The 19,304-nt window shown below is 35.8% G+C and overlaps 2 protein-coding genes and 1 long non-coding RNA gene across 3 annotated transcripts; 2 read left to right on the top strand and 1 right to left on the bottom strand.

Moving 5' to 3' along the window:
* Positions 1-3,931: 3,931 nt before the first annotated feature.
* LOC108993391 lies at positions 3,932-9,546 on the bottom strand. Its single transcript, XR_004802431.1, has 3 exons — positions 9,153-9,546; positions 6,551-6,714; positions 3,932-4,465 (listed from the first exon to the last, which is right to left on the bottom strand). It is a non-coding gene; the product is annotated as an uncharacterized LOC108993391 (long non-coding RNA).
* Positions 4,223-8,415, top strand: LOC108993364 (putative beta-glucosidase 41). The gene is made up of 13 exons (XM_018968269.2): positions 4,223-4,366; positions 4,456-4,522; positions 4,641-4,699; positions 5,140-5,215; positions 5,306-5,377; positions 5,458-5,545; positions 5,626-5,698; positions 6,529-6,726; positions 6,893-7,008; positions 7,101-7,324; positions 7,423-7,454; positions 7,531-7,633; positions 7,707-8,415. The coding sequence occupies exons 1-13, from the start codon at positions 4,250-4,252 to the stop codon at positions 7,817-7,819; spliced, it is 1,338 nt and encodes a 445-aa protein (XP_018823814.1). The 5' UTR covers positions 4,223-4,249; the 3' UTR covers positions 7,820-8,415.
* Positions 9,547-12,456: 2,910 nt separating the features above from the next.
* Positions 12,457-18,659, top strand: LOC108993325 (mRNA cap guanine-N7 methyltransferase 1-like). The gene is made up of 13 exons (XM_018968209.2): positions 12,457-12,777; positions 13,390-13,529; positions 13,807-13,875; positions 13,966-14,037; positions 14,493-14,594; positions 14,880-14,936; positions 15,653-15,791; positions 15,990-16,054; positions 16,204-16,254; positions 17,190-17,252; positions 17,404-17,527; positions 17,821-17,882; positions 18,010-18,659. The coding sequence occupies exons 1-13, from the start codon at positions 12,702-12,704 to the stop codon at positions 18,103-18,105; spliced, it is 1,116 nt and encodes a 371-aa protein (XP_018823754.1). The 5' UTR covers positions 12,457-12,701; the 3' UTR covers positions 18,106-18,659.
* The last annotated feature ends 645 nt before the right edge of the window (positions 18,660-19,304 follow it).

Here is a 19,304-nt window from a genome sequence, read left to right as displayed (position 1 = left end):
CTGGGTTTAAAATTTAAGATGATATGTAACTCCCAGATATCCAGTTGTAAATACGGTTTTCCTCTATTAAAAGTGAGAGTAATCAATAAAATTAAGATTCTATCCTCTTTAAAAAAAATGGAAAGTTGCAATGCCGTATAGTATCTATTTCGTTTTACCTTTATATGGCATACTTTTATATATATATATATATATAGAAAGCAATAACACCTCAATTTATAATTCTCACTTATGATGAAAGAATATTTATTACAAATAAACCTAATGGTAGCTAAAGTTCCTAACGAAGATTTAAAAAAATTCCTATACCAAGCTTTACAATATGTGAATAATGAAAACGGTAACTATTTACAAAAACCAAGACTATATAATATACCGGTATTATATATTTAAATTGCAGTCATATTGGGTACGTAGCACATATTTAACTTGTAGTTTTTCAGAATTTCAGATTATAATTAATAGCTTTTCTCCTATTGTACTATTACCTTTAATATTTTTTGTACTTTAAAAAAAAATAACGAAACTTAAATTTACCGATAAATAGGTATATATTTAACTCTTTAAAAAACTGATGAATTAAATCAATAATAGGGCATAAATTTCCTAAAAATATCAGATTATATATATATATATTATTACTGGTGTAACAGTGTAAACGCTGGCAAAATTCTTATTTGTCGGTGTAAAAAATAATCGCTGGCAATAATGTAAATTTACCAGTATATACAAAAATGCAGTGAATGTAAACATAGATAAACCGGCTTATGCAGTGAATATTGTAAACATAGATAAACCGGCTTTCTTTTGTAGCGAGGGGTTAATTTGGTTGATCCTCAAAATTCAAATCCAAAGCGATTGGCCATAATAATTAACATGTATTGTATGTAGAAGTCCTAGAGCTGCCCTGCATATTTCACATTTTAATCTTTTTGCTCATTCCCTCTCATCTCTGTTTCTGAATTGCACTATCTTCGATGGAGATCCTAGACACCCCAACCACATTATATTTTCCCTTCCCTTTCTAGTCTCTCTTCTCTCAAAGAACACCTCATCGATGCGAGCTTGGCATCACAGGCTTCTCATCTCCCCACTTTTTTAGAGAGGGATGCGCGGGATTTATCTATTTGTGATTTATACCTAGTATTTCTAGAACTTGGCATTAGGATTCAGGTATGTCCATTTTCATCCTCACAACATTTTCACAAGTGTATAAGGTATAAACCAACAAAGCTACGTCCGTGTTCTTGGGTTCATATATATGTGAATCGAAAGTGTTGTGATCTCCGATAATGCTCTTACATATCCCTTTTCAAGGATATTCTAAATCATGTGGTTCTTTCAATGAGCAATATACGTGTGAGTGGGGTTTTGAAGAAATGCAAGCTTTTAGGCCAAGTATATGCTAGTACTATGAAAATAACAATAGTTTTCATTGAAAGAACCATAAAATTTTATCTGAGAAAAACAAATTTTATTGATCCTAGAAGAAGGGCATAGTCTAAGTACAGAGGATGTATACATAAAGATGGAGAACTTCGAGCCATAAATGCTATTTGAAGACTAAGCCATATGAAGGTAGCCATGTTTTTCTCGGACAGGCTGGGCGGTTGTTTGGGTCTTGCATACTCGGCAAATATAACCCAACCATCTAGAAACCACACAACACAAATAGAAAGAATGTGTTCAGTTACCACTTATAAAAAAAAAATGGTGTTATTCTAATCCACCTCTTATGGGACATACAATGCATTACTGACGTATGATCATTACCCTTCAACCGGGTTATTCTATTCCATCTCTTAGAAAGAAAATAATTTAAATCAAAATACTTAATAGCATGGCGATACATTTATACAAAACTTCTACCCCGAGCACACACAATGGAACCATAGAAAGTCAAGTGAAATCTAATCTACGAAATAATTTGATCTACGAATAGCATCATTGTGATAAAGGTCGTAATTCCAGAGGAATCATTACCGCAGGACATAGAGGGGCAGATCATAAGTGTTTGTATGACCCTAATCGAAATGCATACATTTGTCTCATATACCATGTGGATGGTGAGAAAAGATATATTTTACATCTCAGATTCCCAAATGGGCTATAATTGAAGATATCATTATTTTTGGTACAAAAGTTCCTATAAAAATGGGAAATGCCCTATCTTTGAGTGCGGTTTGAACTATTGATACATTTGAATGAAACTTGACTGTTTAGTTCTTCTTAATGCATGAAAAGAAAAAAGAAAATGGAAAGTATTCAAATTTAGTGTCTTAAATGAAATAAGTGGACTAGAATCATTAGTATTCTATGAGATTGGATAGTATGGTAGAAAGAAATATATATAACTTTCTACCATATTTATTATTGTTATTGTAGTATATAAAGTCGTACTGTATAAAGATAGAGGTTTAATATTGACCAATCTACAATATGTATCTTCATAGAACCTCTTAAGCCTGACGGGTCACCTACAAGGCTATAAAGGCAATCAGAGAAAAAAAAATAAAAAGAAAGAAAACAATAGTAAAAAAACTTAATGCAAGTTTGTAATCATCTCAAGAAACACAACGTTTAAAAAGTGACACATAAAAGAAAACAAAGCTGGAGAGAGACAACCAAAGTGAATCGAGCAGCAGAGTTGCTCAACCAAGCAAACCAATTACCACCCTTTCACATCCGCTAATTCTCTACATCTTTGTCAGACAACCAATAACAGAGAGAGACATCGCTTCTGGTTACCACGCATTAAAATCCTACTGCTACAGAAACCAAGACCAAAGTGGTCACCATCCTAAACAATCAGCGTTACAGCTAGATTGACACCCAGTCGATCCAAATATATGAGCGTATGCTCCATTTACAACGGCGAATAACCGTACCCCTCCATTGATTTATATTTTAAAACTGATCATTATATCTCTAACGCCAAGGTTACAGATAATCAAACTAACAACACTATTTAGTGATTGAATCTCTAGGAGCTATTATTTTCTGAGCTACTCAACTAATGAGACGCGAAAAAATGAAACACATAATATACTAAATGCACGATTTCATTTCCTTTCCTACGTCTTCCGAGCAGAAAGACACAGCATCGAAGTACTCTACACGAAGTGAATCACAAAAACAGAATATCACCAGATTCTGAATAGAAAGTAGAAAACTTAATAACATGAAGAAAATTACGAAGAGCTTGAAGGAGCAGAACGAATAGAAGATTGAAGGGTAGGATAGGAAGAGAGAGAGAGAGAGAGAGAGAGAGAGAGGCAGGTGGGAAACCCATCAACAAGGTATCTAGATGGACCAGAAAGCCCATTCTCAAAGTCGTGTTTTCTTGATGAGCAAACCCATCAAGCTTAGCCCAATAACTTAGAATAATCCACGTTTTCTTTATAATTTAATCAATATTCAAATACATGGCGTGTTCACACGGTTTACGTAATCGAATGATTATTTTATAATCCAGTCACCAAGCACTAAGCGTTATATATATATCTTTCTCAAAATAAATAAATAGTGGGACTCACCAAAAATTGTTATTTATATAATCATTCTTCAAAGATAGGGACATGATCACATGGTAAGATCGACATTGGGGCATTTAATTTGGAAACTCAATCGTTCATTATTGAATAGCCAAACTCATATTTTAATATGAATTTCTTTGGAAAATATTAGATAAAATGAGTTGGGAAATATGGTGGTAAAATATTATATAATATCTCTATTTCCTTCTTTGAAGGAACCAACCACTAATACTCCAACATCCTGTAAGAGAGCTTACTCAGAAAAAAACAAAAAAAGGGGTAAAAATAAAACATCAACGAAACCTGTTGATTTACTTGCGCTCCTACTCCTACTCACTGTACAATCCATAATAATTACAAAAAAGAAAAATATAAATAATTTTTTGATATTGATGTGACATGGTAAGTAAATAGATTTATTTATTTTTTTACAAACAGTTAAAAAATAAAAGAGACACAAGCTAGCACTTGCTGTTCTTGTCAAGATGTTCTCTGTACAATAGTATAGCATGCATCCTCCCCTGTTATCCAGGGGAGATGCCGACTTCCCTGTACGTATATTGCATAACGTGCACACAAAGAGCAAAGTTAATAAAGTTTTTTTCAGCCAACCTCCCCGTGCCACCTCTACAAATATCCAAGAAAACCTTCATCATGAAACTCGTTGAGAAATAAAAAAGAAGAAGATCATATTCTATCCAAAACCTATCACAATGGAAGTCAGCCTTCTTTTCTTTCTTCTAACCCGTTTCTTTATGACCTCAGAATCAGTTAGTAGGCTTGATTTCCCAGATGGGTTCGTCTTTGGAACTGCTTCTTCGGCCTTCCAGGTAAAGTTTTCATGTTTTTGAGTCTAATTCAACCATACTCCGGCATACACTGGAGCAGCTTACCGATCGGGTGATCCTCTGTGTGGCAGTTTGAAGGAGCTGTTAAAGAAGGAAACAAGGGAGTTAGTATATGGGATACTTTTGCAAGGCAGCCGGGTAAGAAATTTGCAAATCTGGAAGGTAAAATCAATGTTGCAAAAGCTTATATATGCGAACTATTATATTTATCTTGACTACTGCATTTTGTTTGTCACAATTCTTTATATTACAACAGGAAGAATATTAGATTTCAGCAATCCAGAGATGGCAGTCGATCAGTATCATCGATTTAAGGTGAATTGTAGAGATAAGTTTGTTGGCTTCAAATTATGTTTTTATACTAAAACCTGAGGTTGGTTACTCCGAAATTTTCTTCCTTCCTCCCATACAAGTATATCCTTGCATAGCAAGAGAGTCACTCCCCCCCACCACAAAAGGAAAGCTAAGTAGCAATTTTCAAGTCCACAAGTTACCGACCAAAACACATAAAAATTCAAAGAACATGACCAAATTTGAGGATAAATCAGCTATACAAAAAGTAGCTTACGTGGTCCATTCATAACACGCACGAAACTACATAGAATTAAGAATCAAGACTATTAAGATGGTCTTGATGATGATGTTTTAGCAATTGAGAATCAGTGCGGCATAAAGGTTTAAATATTCTAACTCAATACATGAGTGCAATCTGTCTCTTTCTAACTGAAATTGAGAGAAAAAATTAACACTTACAGAGTGACATAGACTTGATGAGGGATTTGGGAATGGATGCTTACAGACTCTCAATATCATGGTCAAGAATCTTTCCAAGTAAGTGACAATTCTGACCAGAACTGACTTCTGTAATATATTTCATTGTCATATATCCATCACTAATTACTTCTGAAATATTTTTTGCAGATGGAACAGGAGAACCTAATCCAGAAGGAATAAACTACTACAACGGCTTCATAGACGCTTTATTGGAAAAAGGTCACTTGAGAAACATCAGTTAGAAATTGATTTTTCATATGGGGCAATCTTATTAAAGGATGAGCTGTTCTTTCAATCAGGAGTCCAGCCTTATGTAACTCTATATCACTGGGATCTTCCACAGAAGCTAGAAGATGAATATGAAGGATGGTTGAGCACACAAATAGTGTAAGTAATCCAAAGTCATATACGCCATCTTTGTGACTGAATACCGGTCAAGCTTCACAATAGCCTCCATTCACTTGCAGAAAAGACTTTGAATATTTTGCCTATACTTGCTTCCAAGCTTTTGGAGATAGAGTAAAGAACTGGATGGCGGATGTGCGATTATTTGCTCATGGTTCGCATCAGTGGAATATTCTGTTTAATAGAGATATTCATGATTGGGAATTATCTATGGTTTCAGATTTTTTCAGCTTGTTACACTCTTTAGGGTCTACTAGGGCGCAACAAGATAGCTTGAAATGGAGGTCCCAGGATCATAAGAAATTCTCAGTAAAAGTGTATTATAAAATTTTGACTTCACAGGATCACACCTCATTCCCATGGAGGAACATTTGGAGGTCTCGAGTGCCCTCTAGAGTTGCTTTTTTTGTTTGGAATGCCGCCCTTGGGAAGATCTTAACCACGGATAACTTGAGGAAGAGAGGATGCGTTGTACTGGACTGGTGTTACATGTGTAGAAAGAATGGAGAATCGGTAGATCATCTTTTACTACATTGTGATGTAGCAAGAGGGTTGTGGGATGAGATTTTTCGACGGGTCGGTGTGGCTTGGGTAATGCCTAGGCGAGTGGTGGAGCTGATGGGTTGTTGGAGAAAACTGCAGGGCAGTCATCAAGTGGCAGCAGTTTGGAGAATGATTCCGTTGTGTATTATGTGGTGTATTTGGACGGAAAGGAATATGCGCTGCTTCGAAGACAAAGAAAGAACAATGATGGAGCTGAAGAATTATTTTCTGCACACTTTATTGCTTTGGTTTTCAGTTATTGTATTAAATGGGGATGATATACATGAATTCCTATCTTTAGGTTAACGCTCTTAGAATGTATCTAGGTGTTCAACTGTATACTTCCTGTGTACTAGGTATATGCCTATTTCATTCACATCAATAAAGTTTATATCTTTACTTATCAAAAAAAAAAAGTAAAGAACTGGATCACCTTCAACGAACCTCGTGGTTACTCAATCCAAGGATATGACTTGGGCATTCAAGCTCCTGGAAGATGTTCTCTTCTTGGTCATCTGTTGTGCAAAATGGGAAAATCATCCACGGAACCATACATTGTCGCTCACAATATCCTCTTGTCTCATGCTGCCGCTTATCATAGTTACAACCTGCATTTTAAGGTACTCTGATTTGCACACATGACCCTTCTAACCCATATAGTAATCAATTTACCAGATGTGAAAAGAAAACAGAGAATCAAAAAGATATTTTTTTATTATTGTTGTTGGTGGTGGTCCTGGTGTTGATGTTGATGTTGTTCTTATTATTTTAAACCGGGTTTTCCAGGAAAGGCAAGGAGGTCAAATAGGAATAGCACTAGATACCAAATGGTATGAACCCATATCTGAGAGTGATGAGGATAAAGATGCAGCACGTAGAGCAATAGATTTTGGGCTTGGATGGTAATTTTTTTACTACAAATATAAATAACTCACATTTGAGAAGAAAGCAACTTTCACATAGAAATAAATCTAATACAGTGAAAGTGAATCAGGTTCCTCGATCCACTTATATTTGGGGAATACCCTCTTTCAATGAGGAAGCTTGTAGGTGGGAGATTACCAAACATTTCGAGTGCAGTCTCAAAACTCCTAGTGGGATCCTTCGACTTTGTTGGCATAAACCACTACACCACACTGTATGCCCGAAACGACAGAACTCGGATTCGAAAATTGATACTGCAAGATGCTTCATCTGATACTGCAGTCATTGCATCCCGTAAGATGTCAAAATGCAATCTTAGTTAGTTAGATATATATGTATATAAGAAGTTGCATTGAGATTTTGACTAATAATCTATGTATCCTCTATTGTAGCATACCGAAGTGGGGTTGCCATTGGAGAAAGAGTACGTTTCTATGCCTGAGTAAAGCCTAAAATTAATATGTTCATTATAGTTGACTCATGAGTTCTTCCTTCCCCAGGCAGCTTCCCGTTGGCTACATATAGTTCCATGGGGCATCCGAAAGTTGGCAAGGTATGTGAAAGATAAGTACAGGAACCCCCCAGTGATTATAACAGAAAATGGTGAGTATATTTATGGCCAACAAAAAAGCTAATCCCATACTTTCAAGAAATTAATCAAAATACATGACAACAGGGATGGATGATCCAAATAAAGCTTCTATAGCTATAGACAAAGCTTTAAAGGACAACAAAAGGATAAGATTCCACAGGGACTATCTGTCGAACCTGTCTGCTGCTATAAGGTAATAACAACTCCCTAGATTGGTTATTCAACCTATTATCAATTGGGTTCCTGCCAGGGACGAGATTTTCACTTAAGGGGGCTGGATTAAATTCTCCCGAAAATCTTTATATTATATTTTATAATAAGCGATTTATGACTAAATTTTCAAGGTCTCATACCCAAAATGTTTCATTTGGCTCAAACACGTGGAAATATCTTGAAATGTCTCAAATTTCAATAGCTTAGAGACCGTCCGTGTGGTTTAAACCAAGTTTGCAAGATAAGAAATAAAGAACACTACTCCTGCACAACTCGAAAATCAGCAAATCAATCATTTATATCTATCTTGTCATTTTCTTTTTCAACATCTTGGGAGGAGGGAGGAGGGCCCTCACGTAGTTTCGTCCCTGGTTCCTGCTGTTTATGAATGCCTGTGCTTCAGAGTTGTTGAAGCCCTTCTGCATAGACCCTCGAAATTACAAATACCACCTAACAGGGGACTTTACAAATGCAGGCAAGACAACTGCAACGTGCGTGGTTATTTTGTTTGGGCATTGCTTGACAACTGGGAATGGAACTTAGGCTATAGCGTCAGGTTTGGACTCTACTACGTCGATTACAAGAATAACCTGACAAGGATTCCCAAAGATTCTGCTCAATGGTTCAAAAGCATTCTCCGGGAAAAACACGATGATCGAAGCAATTGAATTTTACATTGTAGTAATATAACATAAAAAGCACAAGTTGTACCATGTATTGAAAGCTCAAACAGGAACATTCAATCAAAGTTGGAAAGAAAATTCGTTGAAGACATGGATTAGTCAATGAGTTGTTACATCCACAAAATAATTATACAAAATAATTTCACAAACTGCCGTAGTTCATTAGATTTGTTAAATTTATTTTATCATAAAAATAATTTTATAATTTAAAAAATTATATTAATTTATGAAATTACTTTTATAATTATTTTGTAACTACAGTATTTCCCTTAGTCAATTGTTCACCCTTTTATCTATCCTGGCACCACCTCAATATATCATCACTCACCCCAGATTTCAGTTATGACAGAGACGGCAGCAAATGTCATCAGACTCACAGAACCACATATTGACCCTAGAAAAGATTACAACTTACTAACGAATCCCAACATTGACAATGACACCTAAAATGGGAAGGAAAAAAAAGTTAAAAGAAGTCCCAGCCTTTTTCAGACCCAAAAGGTCAGAATCTTGCACATTTTAATCGTAAAGAAAATACTGAAATCTTGCTGTTAATAGTTGATGGAAAGGTCAAGATTTTCCATGGGCTATAGCTACGAGTCGTAAAAGATGGTCAACAATGTGTACAACTTACAAGTCAACGATGATATTGTAGAGGTGCTGTTTCTTAAGCAGATGAAAACCGCAACTGCTTCTGCGGCGTTTCCAGGCAGATTAACGGTGTCGTTTGGTCTAAAAGAGGCAACAATGTCCGATGCATATACAGAACCGCACGAAATCGTACCTCGAATATAGTCGGAATTTGACGAAGATTTGCCCGAATTAGGTTTTCCAGACCCTAGGTTAGCTACTTCCTGAAAAACAAACACGATCCTTCACGGATAAGGTCGGGGAGAGCGAAAGAGAGGAAGTTTCAGGTGGATTTATATGAAATCTAGCAAATCGTGCTCAACAAGACGGCTTTAGTGGGAATGCTGACGGAGACGGGGAGATCAGCCGGCTGGCCGTTGTAAGGAGCGCTTCTTTTATTTTTTTTCAAAAAAAAAAGAGGACTAAAGTTACAAAAATATTTAACCAAGACTACTCTTTACAATTGAATATACATGTATGTAACACATTTACAAATTGAGTAATATTATATATTATATTCTCATTTTATTTTAATTATAAACGCTACTGGATGGAGGCACTTATAAAGTGAGAATAATATAAACAAATAGAGAGGTGATGTAAGCCTTCCTCAGTTGTTAATGTGGGGACGCATATAAGGTATCAACAGAAATGCTGCCCAAATCAGTCCTATCGTCTTTCTCTCTCTCCCAAAATTGATTTTCTCTCTCCTTCGATAATTCCTTTAACTCTCTCTGTCTCTCTTCTTTACTCTCTCTCGACTCTCCCTCTCTCTTCTTCGATCTCTCATGAAAAATTCCTCCTGAATTTAATCGGTCAGTTCTCTCTCTCCTTCCCTCTCGCTCCTTTGAGTCAGTCTCTTTCGATCTCCCTCACGAAAACACTCACAACCACAATTACAAAAGTGAGTGTCCTCGGAGCTGTTATTATAATGTTAAATTCAAAAAATGAACGACAAAATAGAGGACTGTCAAAAATAGTGCAATTTGGTATGCATCTCTTTGGAAGTTGTCATCCCTTTGAAAGAGTTGAAAAGTAAAAGCAAACAGGAATGTCAGTTTATTAATGTAAACAACCCTTAACGAACTGAAGAAAATATCCTTCCCTTTTTTCTTTTTATTTTTTTTTATTTTTTTATTTTTTTTTAATTTAAAAAACCCTATAAAAGATATTCTTCTCAAGTAAAGCTACTGAGTTTTTTAATTTGAATTGATTTTCTAGGAATTTCTTGAGCTCCAAACAATATTCTCCATTTGTTCTACATCATGAGTTGCAAAAATAGAGAAAAACTCTCACCTTCATTGGATCACTTGAGGGGTCTGGATACATCTCAAGTGAGGGCTTGGTGGCTTTCTTTCGGAGATAGAGATAGAGGGAAGTGAGAGATGGAGATGGAGGTGTTGTCTTTTGAATCGAGTGAGAGAGGAGAGAAAGGGAGTAGATTTTTGGGATGATGCAGATGTAGTTTTGTCTTTCGGAGATAGAGATTGAGAGAGCAGAGAGAGAGGGAGCATGGTTTTTCTCCTTTGACAGAGAGAGTGAGAGAGCAAAGAGAGAGGGGGAGGGGAGAATCGAAAGGCAGAGAGAGTGAGAGAAGAAAGTTTGATCTGCTGTTTACACAGGATATAATTTGGTCATATGCTCCTTATGTGTCAGCGTGCTACTGGTCTCCGTTATTCTCAGTTTATAGGTGTCTCCGGTCTGAAGTTATTCACTATTTTAATCTCACAATATAAAATGTGGCATATTTATCAATGGATGATAAAAAATCATTCAATAAAGAATTACAACCAGACTCAACCCACTAGACTACCACTAGAGAACAAGAGGAAAAACAGGAAGGTAAGGATAAGAGTGTGTTAGGAGGCAATGGGGTAGTGTCAAGAGAAAGTGGGAAAGTGAGAGGTGGTCAAACATGTAAAACAGACTTCCTTCACCACTACCGAGGCGCACGCGGGAAGATGATTAAATAAAAAAACAAACGGCAAGACGACTTGGGGACTTCTTCTGCTTCGACTTCTTCTTCAACCTCTCGAAGAGGGGCTCAAACGAGGGGTTTTCTCCAGTAAATATATTCAAAATCTTCATTGTACAATAAAAAATAAGAGATTATAAACAAGCATATTATAGTGGATTTCTCCTCCCCAAACACCGGTGGACGTAAGCATTATGCCAAATAATGTAAATCTCTGTCTCAATTTCTTACTTTCTCTGCATTTGTTTCCTATACACCACAATGGATGTACACATCAATACTGTACGACCGTACCGAACCACTGCCAGGAGCACAAACAACACTGATCGAAGTCTAAATCATCATAACAAGTCTAGAATAACTCTTTCTTTCATTCTGGTCTGTTATGCAATTTCTTACACATCAATATGTCACATATTGCCTAATAAAATGAAAGCAGAATAATAATATAGTTTATAAAATTTTCCTTACAAACTAATAGTCATATACATCTAAGCACGAAAATCTATTTCCTTACGAAATTTGGTATACCGGACTTGTCAATTACTAAAATGCCATAAGTTGAAGAAGAGTTCGAAGTACTACCATGTACTCCAAGGGAGGCTCAGCTAATCCATCTGCCAAGTAAACCTTCTCTATGTGCTTTGCATGTCAAAACTCATGACCATGCAATAGTGAAGTATATCTTCTCAAAGATTATAAGCAGGATTGTTATGCTTATTGTGTGACCAAGTATTTTCTAAAGCCGTGAGAGGTCTCAGATTTTTTTTCCCCCCCAATATGCCCCACTTTGATCTATAATTATTACCTATAGGTCATCATATCAATTATTTTCAAATAAACTAATAGATTTATGGATAATGTCACAAATTATAAATATTGACCACAAGTACAAAAGAATCGTAACTAATAAACAACAAATACTCTAAAATAAAAACATGTTATTCCATATGGTTAGTTCAATTTCTTTGGCTCTCATTCTCGTAACATAAACAATATTTTCTATTTAATTTTTAGGTTGTGTTTGGATGTTAAAGTGAGTTAAGTTGAGTTGAGTTGAGATGATAAAATATTGTTAAAATATTATTTTTTAATATTATTATTATTTTAAAATTTAAAAAAGTTGAATTGTTTATTATATTTTATATTGGAATTTGAAAAAGTTGTAATGATGAGTTGAGAGATGTTTAAGATTTATCTTGATTTGACACGCATATATAGTTTATTCAAGTAACTTAAGTATTAAATGGCATAAATCAATGAACCGTCTACCAAATTACATGAACTTAATACTTCATGCCCTTTTTTTTTAAGTTTCGGACCTCGAATCTACCTAAAATCGAAACGCAAAATTGTCTCAGCTCTCTCAGACGCGTTGTTTCCTGTATTGTCTCTGTGACCAAACCCGACCCAAAAAAAAAAAAAGCATCTTTGCTGGTTTTGTCATTCGTTCTCAGACACAAAAAGCACCCGGTTGGTTTTTGGAGCAAACCCACGTTCCATCCTGTCCACTAGAAAAACCCATAGCTCGTTTTCAATCAGCAACAGAAACAGCGTTGTCGTTTTGATAGTTTGGCAATGAAACGAGGGTACCCGGAATCTCCGTCGGCCTCCGTGGGGCCACCTCAGTCCAGAACTAAGTATAACCCTAACGGTAATTGTTGGTCTTTTCCTTGGTTGTGATTTTTGGGTCTATGATGCTGTTGATGGGTTTTGAGGTTAATTTGGGAGCGTTTGGGGGTTTTTGTTTGAGTTTGTTTGCTGGGAAAGTGGTGGAAAGGTATAGGAATTAAAGATTCAAACACTTTATTTATTTATTTATTTTCTGATATTGATTGGTTTTATTATGGAAAGTTTATCAATTACTTATTCGAGGGTTAACTCCAGGACTTGGGTTACTCCTAAGCTTTATGATTTGTATGGTCGCTGAGAAAGCAGAGGACAGGGGAAGAAATTACTATTTGGTTTTTTGTGTTGTATGTTATTCTGGTTTGGCAAACCACCAATAAAATCAGATTTTGTTTACCGGAAAAGAGAAGCTCACATTAAAAAAAAAATAAATAAATAAAAAACCTTACATCAACTAGACCAAAGGTTGTGTCAGAGTTTGCCTTGTGTAAGTTTTTTTCTTCTACCTTCTGTTCCCTAACAATGAGGAGTTTAAAAATGATATTTCGGTTTTTCTTTCCATTCTTGGATTTTGATGGAAGCTTAAATTGAGCGTCAAGATCTTCTTTTGATTGTGTGTTGTGCTTTGTGGTCTCAGGTGATGGACACTTTTTAGAGGATGAAAGCACCAAGATTTTTGCTCGGAAAGTGGCTGACCATTACAGTGCGAGGACAAATCAGACTCTGGAAGAGAGAGAAAATAGTCCAATCATCCATTTAAAGAAACTCAACAATTGGGTTTGTCTTGCAATCTCATGAAGCTTGTTATAAGTTTGCGATCACCACATGTTTTTGAATAGAGTAATGCTAGAGAGAAGCCACTATAGCAGTGTACACTTTGCACTCACTGCGTGGTTGCTTCTAGTTGATTGTTCCCAACACTCACTTAGAGAAATGTGTGGTCTAGATGATGCCATATCATGTGTGTAAAATGGATGCTCCCAATAGTGACTTCTATCTATATTCATTCTTTTGAATATTTTAATTTGTTGTGGTTCCTTCTTTCATTAAACAGATTAAAAGTGTACTTATTCAGCTCTATGCTCGCCAGGGAGGTGCAGTTCTTGATCTTGCCTGTGGAAAGGTATTGTAGGTTCTTTAAATTTTATTCTATTACTATTTGCATCCCCCCTCCCCAGAAAAAAATTATTTGTTTTTATTTAATGCTCAACAGGGTGGTGATCTCATAAAATGGGACAAGGCGAAAATTGGATATTATGTTGGTGTTGATATAGCGGAAGGCTCGGTAAGTGCATAAAATTGACATATTACTTCCTTTGTTCACTTCTATGTTGGAGATACCACAGGTTGAGTTATTATGGTAGTCAATTTATTGGTGAGATACCAAAGTTGATTTATCCAGAAAGCCTCTTTTGTAATAGGTCCATTAACAATTAACTCCCTTTCAAAACGAATAGACTGTTAGAAATAGCTTGTGACAGTGCATGTTTTATGTTGTGGTCACAATATGTACCTTTTGGTATGGTAGCAAGTCTTTTATGCCACAGTTAAACTTCATCTTCACACCAATATGAATACCTTTTTTTCCTTCTTGCTGATGAATCACCTATTTTGATGCCTAAGTTTCTATTAACACATGGTGTAGTTTACCTGTCATCTGTTTTTTTCATTCCAACTATTCCAGTTGTTATGTGTCTTTTCATCAACCATCTTATCATAGTTTTCAGCATTTATTTACAGATGGAAGACTGTCGTACACGTTATAATGGTGATGCTGACCATCATCAGCGTCGTAACAAATTCACATTTCCTGCTCGCCTCATATGTGGAGATTGTTATGAGGTAATTGCAGTCCTCTCTTTACTTGTAAAAAAAATGTCAGTTCTCTAGCTAGTCAGCTAAAAAATTTTCCAGCTTATCATTGCATAACTTGATGAGATGAGTATTGTCATATGTTGTCGTTAACAATACTGAATAGTTGTGAATTTTCAGTAGATTAAAAACATCAAAATTGAAATTGATTTAGAGCAATTGACTTTATGACCGGTTGCTTCTGTAGCCATTTATGTACTTAGTTAAGATGGCAGCAGAAATCATTTTGATTTGTTTTCCATATAATGTTCTCAGATTCACTTGGACAAAGTACTTGCAGATGATGCACCTTTTGATATCTGCAGTTGCCAGGTGAGTGATACCCCGTACCTGCTCTCTCTCTCTCTCTCTCTCTATATATATATATGTGTATATTTATATGTATATGGACATACACACACACACACACACACACACAGGAACTAAGTAGTAGAGCTGCCTACTAGTTACTTGGATAGCATTCCAACAAGCAAAAGACAAAATTCCTAGTTAGATGAGTAGTAAACTGTTCGACTGCGGACGTGCACACACACACACACACAGAGCAGAACTAAGTAGTAGAGCTGCCTACTTGTTACTTGGATAGCATTCCAACAAGCAAAAGACAAAATTCCTAGTCAGATAGTAGTAAACTGTACAAATGGTTGGACTGCTGGCGTGTGTATATATTTATGGGCCCACGATGCATTGCCATTGGAAATCAAGGTATTGGGATTGGGGCTTGTCAAATGATTAATCACCTTTATTTCATCAAATTGATTATTGTTTGAATTTGTCTTGATTTCGAAGTAAAATAACAAACTCTAGGAACTGCCCTTTCTATAAAGTGCATGTGTCAGGCTGTCATAAAATGATAGTTGTACAGCAGACATAAAATCACAACATATTTTCTCTTTCATTGAACAAACTGCAATATTGTTTATGCTGTTCCTATCGTATATTCTTTAAATCCTGCCCATTCATATTTTTTGCTTTCTTAAGGCTTTGCTGAGCGGATTCTGAACATCAATATATACAAAATCTTGCAGTTTGCGTTGCATTACTCCTGGTCTACTGAGGCACGTGCGCGACGAGCCTTGGCAAATATATCATCTTTACTTCGTCCAGGAGGCACCTTAATTGGAACAATGCCAGACGCCAATGTGATTATTAAAAAACTTAGAGAAGGTTTTATCTTGCACCTCATCGTGGTTGCCTTTACTTGTTTACCTTTATTGGAGTAATTATTTAATAAAGAGCGAGTACATGGAGTAAAAGTTGTATTCTGTGATTGATGATTTCCATGACCATTAAGATTCCTCAGTAATGGCAGATAATTTTAATATTTTTTTATTGGAGGCGCTATTTTTCACTTTGAATATGCAGCAGAGGGATTGGATTTTGGTAATAGTGTCTATTGGATACATTTTGATGAAGAATTTTCTGAGAAGGTAGGACTTCTTTCCCTTGCAGCTACATGGTCTTTTGATTTTTTTTTTTTGGGGGGGGATTTTTTCCTTTTTTCCCCTGTTGCAGCTACATGGTATGTATGCATAAATGCTGGAGATTACTTCTAACTTGACTGCATTATATGTTCCAGAAATTCAAATCTTCCAAACCTTTTGGTATCAAGTACAAGTTTCACCTTGAGGTATCAAAGTTTGTTTTTTATATATCTCGTAGTTTTTATGAATTGGATGATATGTTGCCATGTCAAGGTAATGCAGTAGTGTCAAAAGGTTTTACATCTCTACGTTTGTTGTATGGTAGCCAGTGTATTATTTTCATCACCTATTATATAGAGTAGAGTAATGCTAGGTACAAACCTTAAATAGACAAACCTCATACAAGCCCTTTGTAAAAAAGTGGGTTCCACTAATAAAGAATAGTTTTTTTTACACTTTTTTAGGTGGGTTCCACTTTTTTACAAGAGCTTGTATGAGACTTGTCTATTTGAGGCCTGTACAAATCATTTCTCTATAGAGTAATATTATATACCACACTGCAACCCTAAGGGGCTAGCCCAAATGATGAAGGCCTTGGTCTTGGGGTATCACTCCCTTCAAAGTCCAAAGTTCAACACCTCGTGGGTGCAAACAATCATTTGGGGCCACACTCTCTGCTGAAAAATCAGCGATTTAATCAGTTTCGTGTAGGGAAACTTCTGAGGGTGCGGTGCATGGTACTAAGGTTTACTCTACAAGGGTGGATCCAAAAGGCCTTGCCTTGGAGAGGTTCCCTGACATAAAATATATATATATACACCACACTGCTATGTTATTTGCATCCTATTTTGTAAATGTGACACTTTCCAACATCCTTCGATCATCTCTTATATTTTTAAAGAGCAGATTCGAAGGTTGATGGGCAATGCCACCTTATCATAGTAGAATAAGAGTGGGATAATGGTGTAGTGCATAAAAATTTTCAATTCCTCAATCAACTGAATTTCTGCAGCAACTCCCAACTATCTCCATTAGATGACTAATTGTGATTTTTTTAAAACAAAAAAAGTGAATTCACTCAATTTGCATGCTTTGTGGAATTAGATACCCCATGGTATTTAAATTTTAAACCGTGACACAGGATGCTGTTGATTGCCCGGAATGGATTGTCCCCTTTCATGTCTTCAAATCATTGGCAGAAGAGGTATATATAACTTTTTTCGCTGGTCACCCCCTTGATAGGGCAGCCAAACTCCACTGTTACTTAGATTGAAGCCTTATCAAAATGTTTTTTAGGCATTGGAGTGCATTAACTTGATATGTCCATGCAATGTAATTTGTTTTCATTTTTTCAGTATGATTTGGAGCTAGTGTTTGCAAAGAACTCACATGAATTTGTGCACGAATATATAAAAAAGTCAGAATATGTGGACCTCATGCGGAGGCTTGGTGCCTTGGGTGATGGTAATCAAGATCAGAGTAAGTTTCCTTTAGCTACTTATAAAAAAAGTTTCCTTTAGCTGTAATACCTTTTCTTTTCTCACTGGGTAGTAAACAAGTCAGTAATCCAAGACACTAATTCTTATTTTAGTTGAGAATCGTTTGGCCTTCCTTTGTTATCCTTCTAATGTTTTGTTACCATTACCCCTCTATTTCCCAACAAAGGGCTCATTTACTTTTCTTTTTAGTCATTCACTACCGTGTCGTCCTCAAAGTGCTTAAGATCCACCAACTATGACTGATAGTTTATAGTATTGCTTTGTGATATGCAGGTACGCTCTCACAGGATGAATGGGAAGTAGCTTATTTATATTTGGCGTTTGTCTTAAAGAAGGTAAGTGCCACGTCCCTTCTCTGGCTGAGTTAGAGAGGGAAAGAAGAGAGTTTGTGTGAAACGATCACTGTTGATATGTTGTTAGAAGTCAGTTGCAACCTAAGTTACGTAATTGTATTCTTTTCAGCGAGGACAACCGGATCGGACACCGTTAAATACCAAAAGAGACAGGGGGCAGATGCATATATCAAAGGAGGACATCATGTACATTAGTAGCAATTGATTGACAGGCAAGGCAACCAATTCTCATCGGATAATTCTTTAACAGGATAACATCCAGTGAATAAATGCTCAAACTCCTGAATTACTTGATAGTTGATACACGGTTTGGTGGTGAGTTCATGTATTTGGGATTACTCCCTTGTGGATCCGAAGGTTTTTGCCTTGGCGAGGTTACAAGTCATTGAAAAAGAAAAATCTACCTTACTGTTCTGGAGAAGATAACATCAAGAGCACTTTCTCAGGATGAGGAATATCTATAGTAGACAAGACAACTGGGGAATTGTAACGATATTATTTCTTGCAATTGTCTCCTCGTAAGGTCTAATTATGCAGTTATATTTGTTGAAAACGTTCTTGGTTTGTACGTATAATTACAGGTACAAAACAAGAACTCCAAAATAGTTGACGAGAAGTGATGGTGCAATATATCCCATCTGTAACTGAGCTGTAGATTTATAAGAAGAAAAATGTCAGGCTAATTCTAAGATACGAACATGCGAATCTTGTAAAATATTCATTTTTGTGCTTGTCTTACGAGCCAATTTCTTCGAACCATACTTTAAAAAGAGTCTGTACTATCGTTTTATCGTTGGTGGCGCTGTATAACCACACATCCCGTGGCAAGCAAGGTCTCCCTTTTAACTCTCTTGATTTCACCTAAAATAGGATTAGGATCTCAATCCCTGAATTTAGTCTTCCACTTGCAACCCTTGCCCGTGGGGACGGATACCAACGGCAACATTCTCACCAAAGTGCAAGGTCAAGATAAGCTTCGAATCTCTCTTGTACGCCACAGCACCGAGCAATTTCTGCCATTGGCTAACCAGCTATTAGAGCATCTTCATTGGCTTGGTCAAATACATCTTTAAAATTTAGTCAATATTATACTTTTTTACATTTATCTATTTTATTTAAATTCAATCCCTATATTGAATTAACCATTCACTCTCTATATAATAATAAAATATTATTAAATTAATACTTTTTATTTAATTTATTTGTATCACATTTTATAATTCTATCAATTTAAGATTAATAATAATTATATTCTAATTAAATTAATATTAAAAAAAATCATATTTTCAAAAGTCATTTAATGCTAATAACAAAAAATATTTGATTAAACTCATTTAAAATTCTATCTAAGTTTCTTAATTACAAACTAAATAGTATTTTTGCTTGAGTAAGAAATTAATATTT

This window comes from Juglans regia, chromosome 9 (genome assembly GCF_001411555.2).
Source record: "Juglans regia cultivar Chandler chromosome 9, Walnut 2.0, whole genome shotgun sequence".
NCBI lineage: Eukaryota > Viridiplantae > Streptophyta > Magnoliopsida > Fagales > Juglandaceae > Juglans > Juglans regia.
Note: the sequence above shows the minus strand (reverse complement) of the source record. Positions and strands in the feature narration are given on the sequence as shown.

Excerpts from the sequence above, each read along its gene's own strand:
- LOC108993364 (XM_018968269.2), top strand. The coding sequence starts at position 4,250 with ATGGAAGTCAGCCTTCTTTTCTTTCTTCTAACCCGTTTCTTTATGACC. Across the intron at positions 4,523-4,640 it reads TACTTTTGCAAGGCAGCCGG|GAAGAATATTAGATTTCAGC; the intron begins GTAAGAAATTTG and ends ATATTACAACAG. Across the intron at positions 7,325-7,422 it reads TACTGCAGTCATTGCATCCC|CATACCGAAGTGGGGTTGCC; the intron begins GTAAGATGTCAA and ends CCTCTATTGTAG.
- LOC108993325 (XM_018968209.2), top strand. The coding sequence starts at position 12,702 with ATGAAACGAGGGTACCCGGAATCTCCGTCGGCCTCCGTGGGGCCACCT. Across the intron at positions 12,778-13,389 it reads AACTAAGTATAACCCTAACG|GTGATGGACACTTTTTAGAG; the intron begins GTAATTGTTGGT and ends TTGTGGTCTCAG. Across the intron at positions 14,937-15,652 it reads TTGATATCTGCAGTTGCCAG|TTTGCGTTGCATTACTCCTG; the intron begins GTGAGTGATACC and ends AAAATCTTGCAG.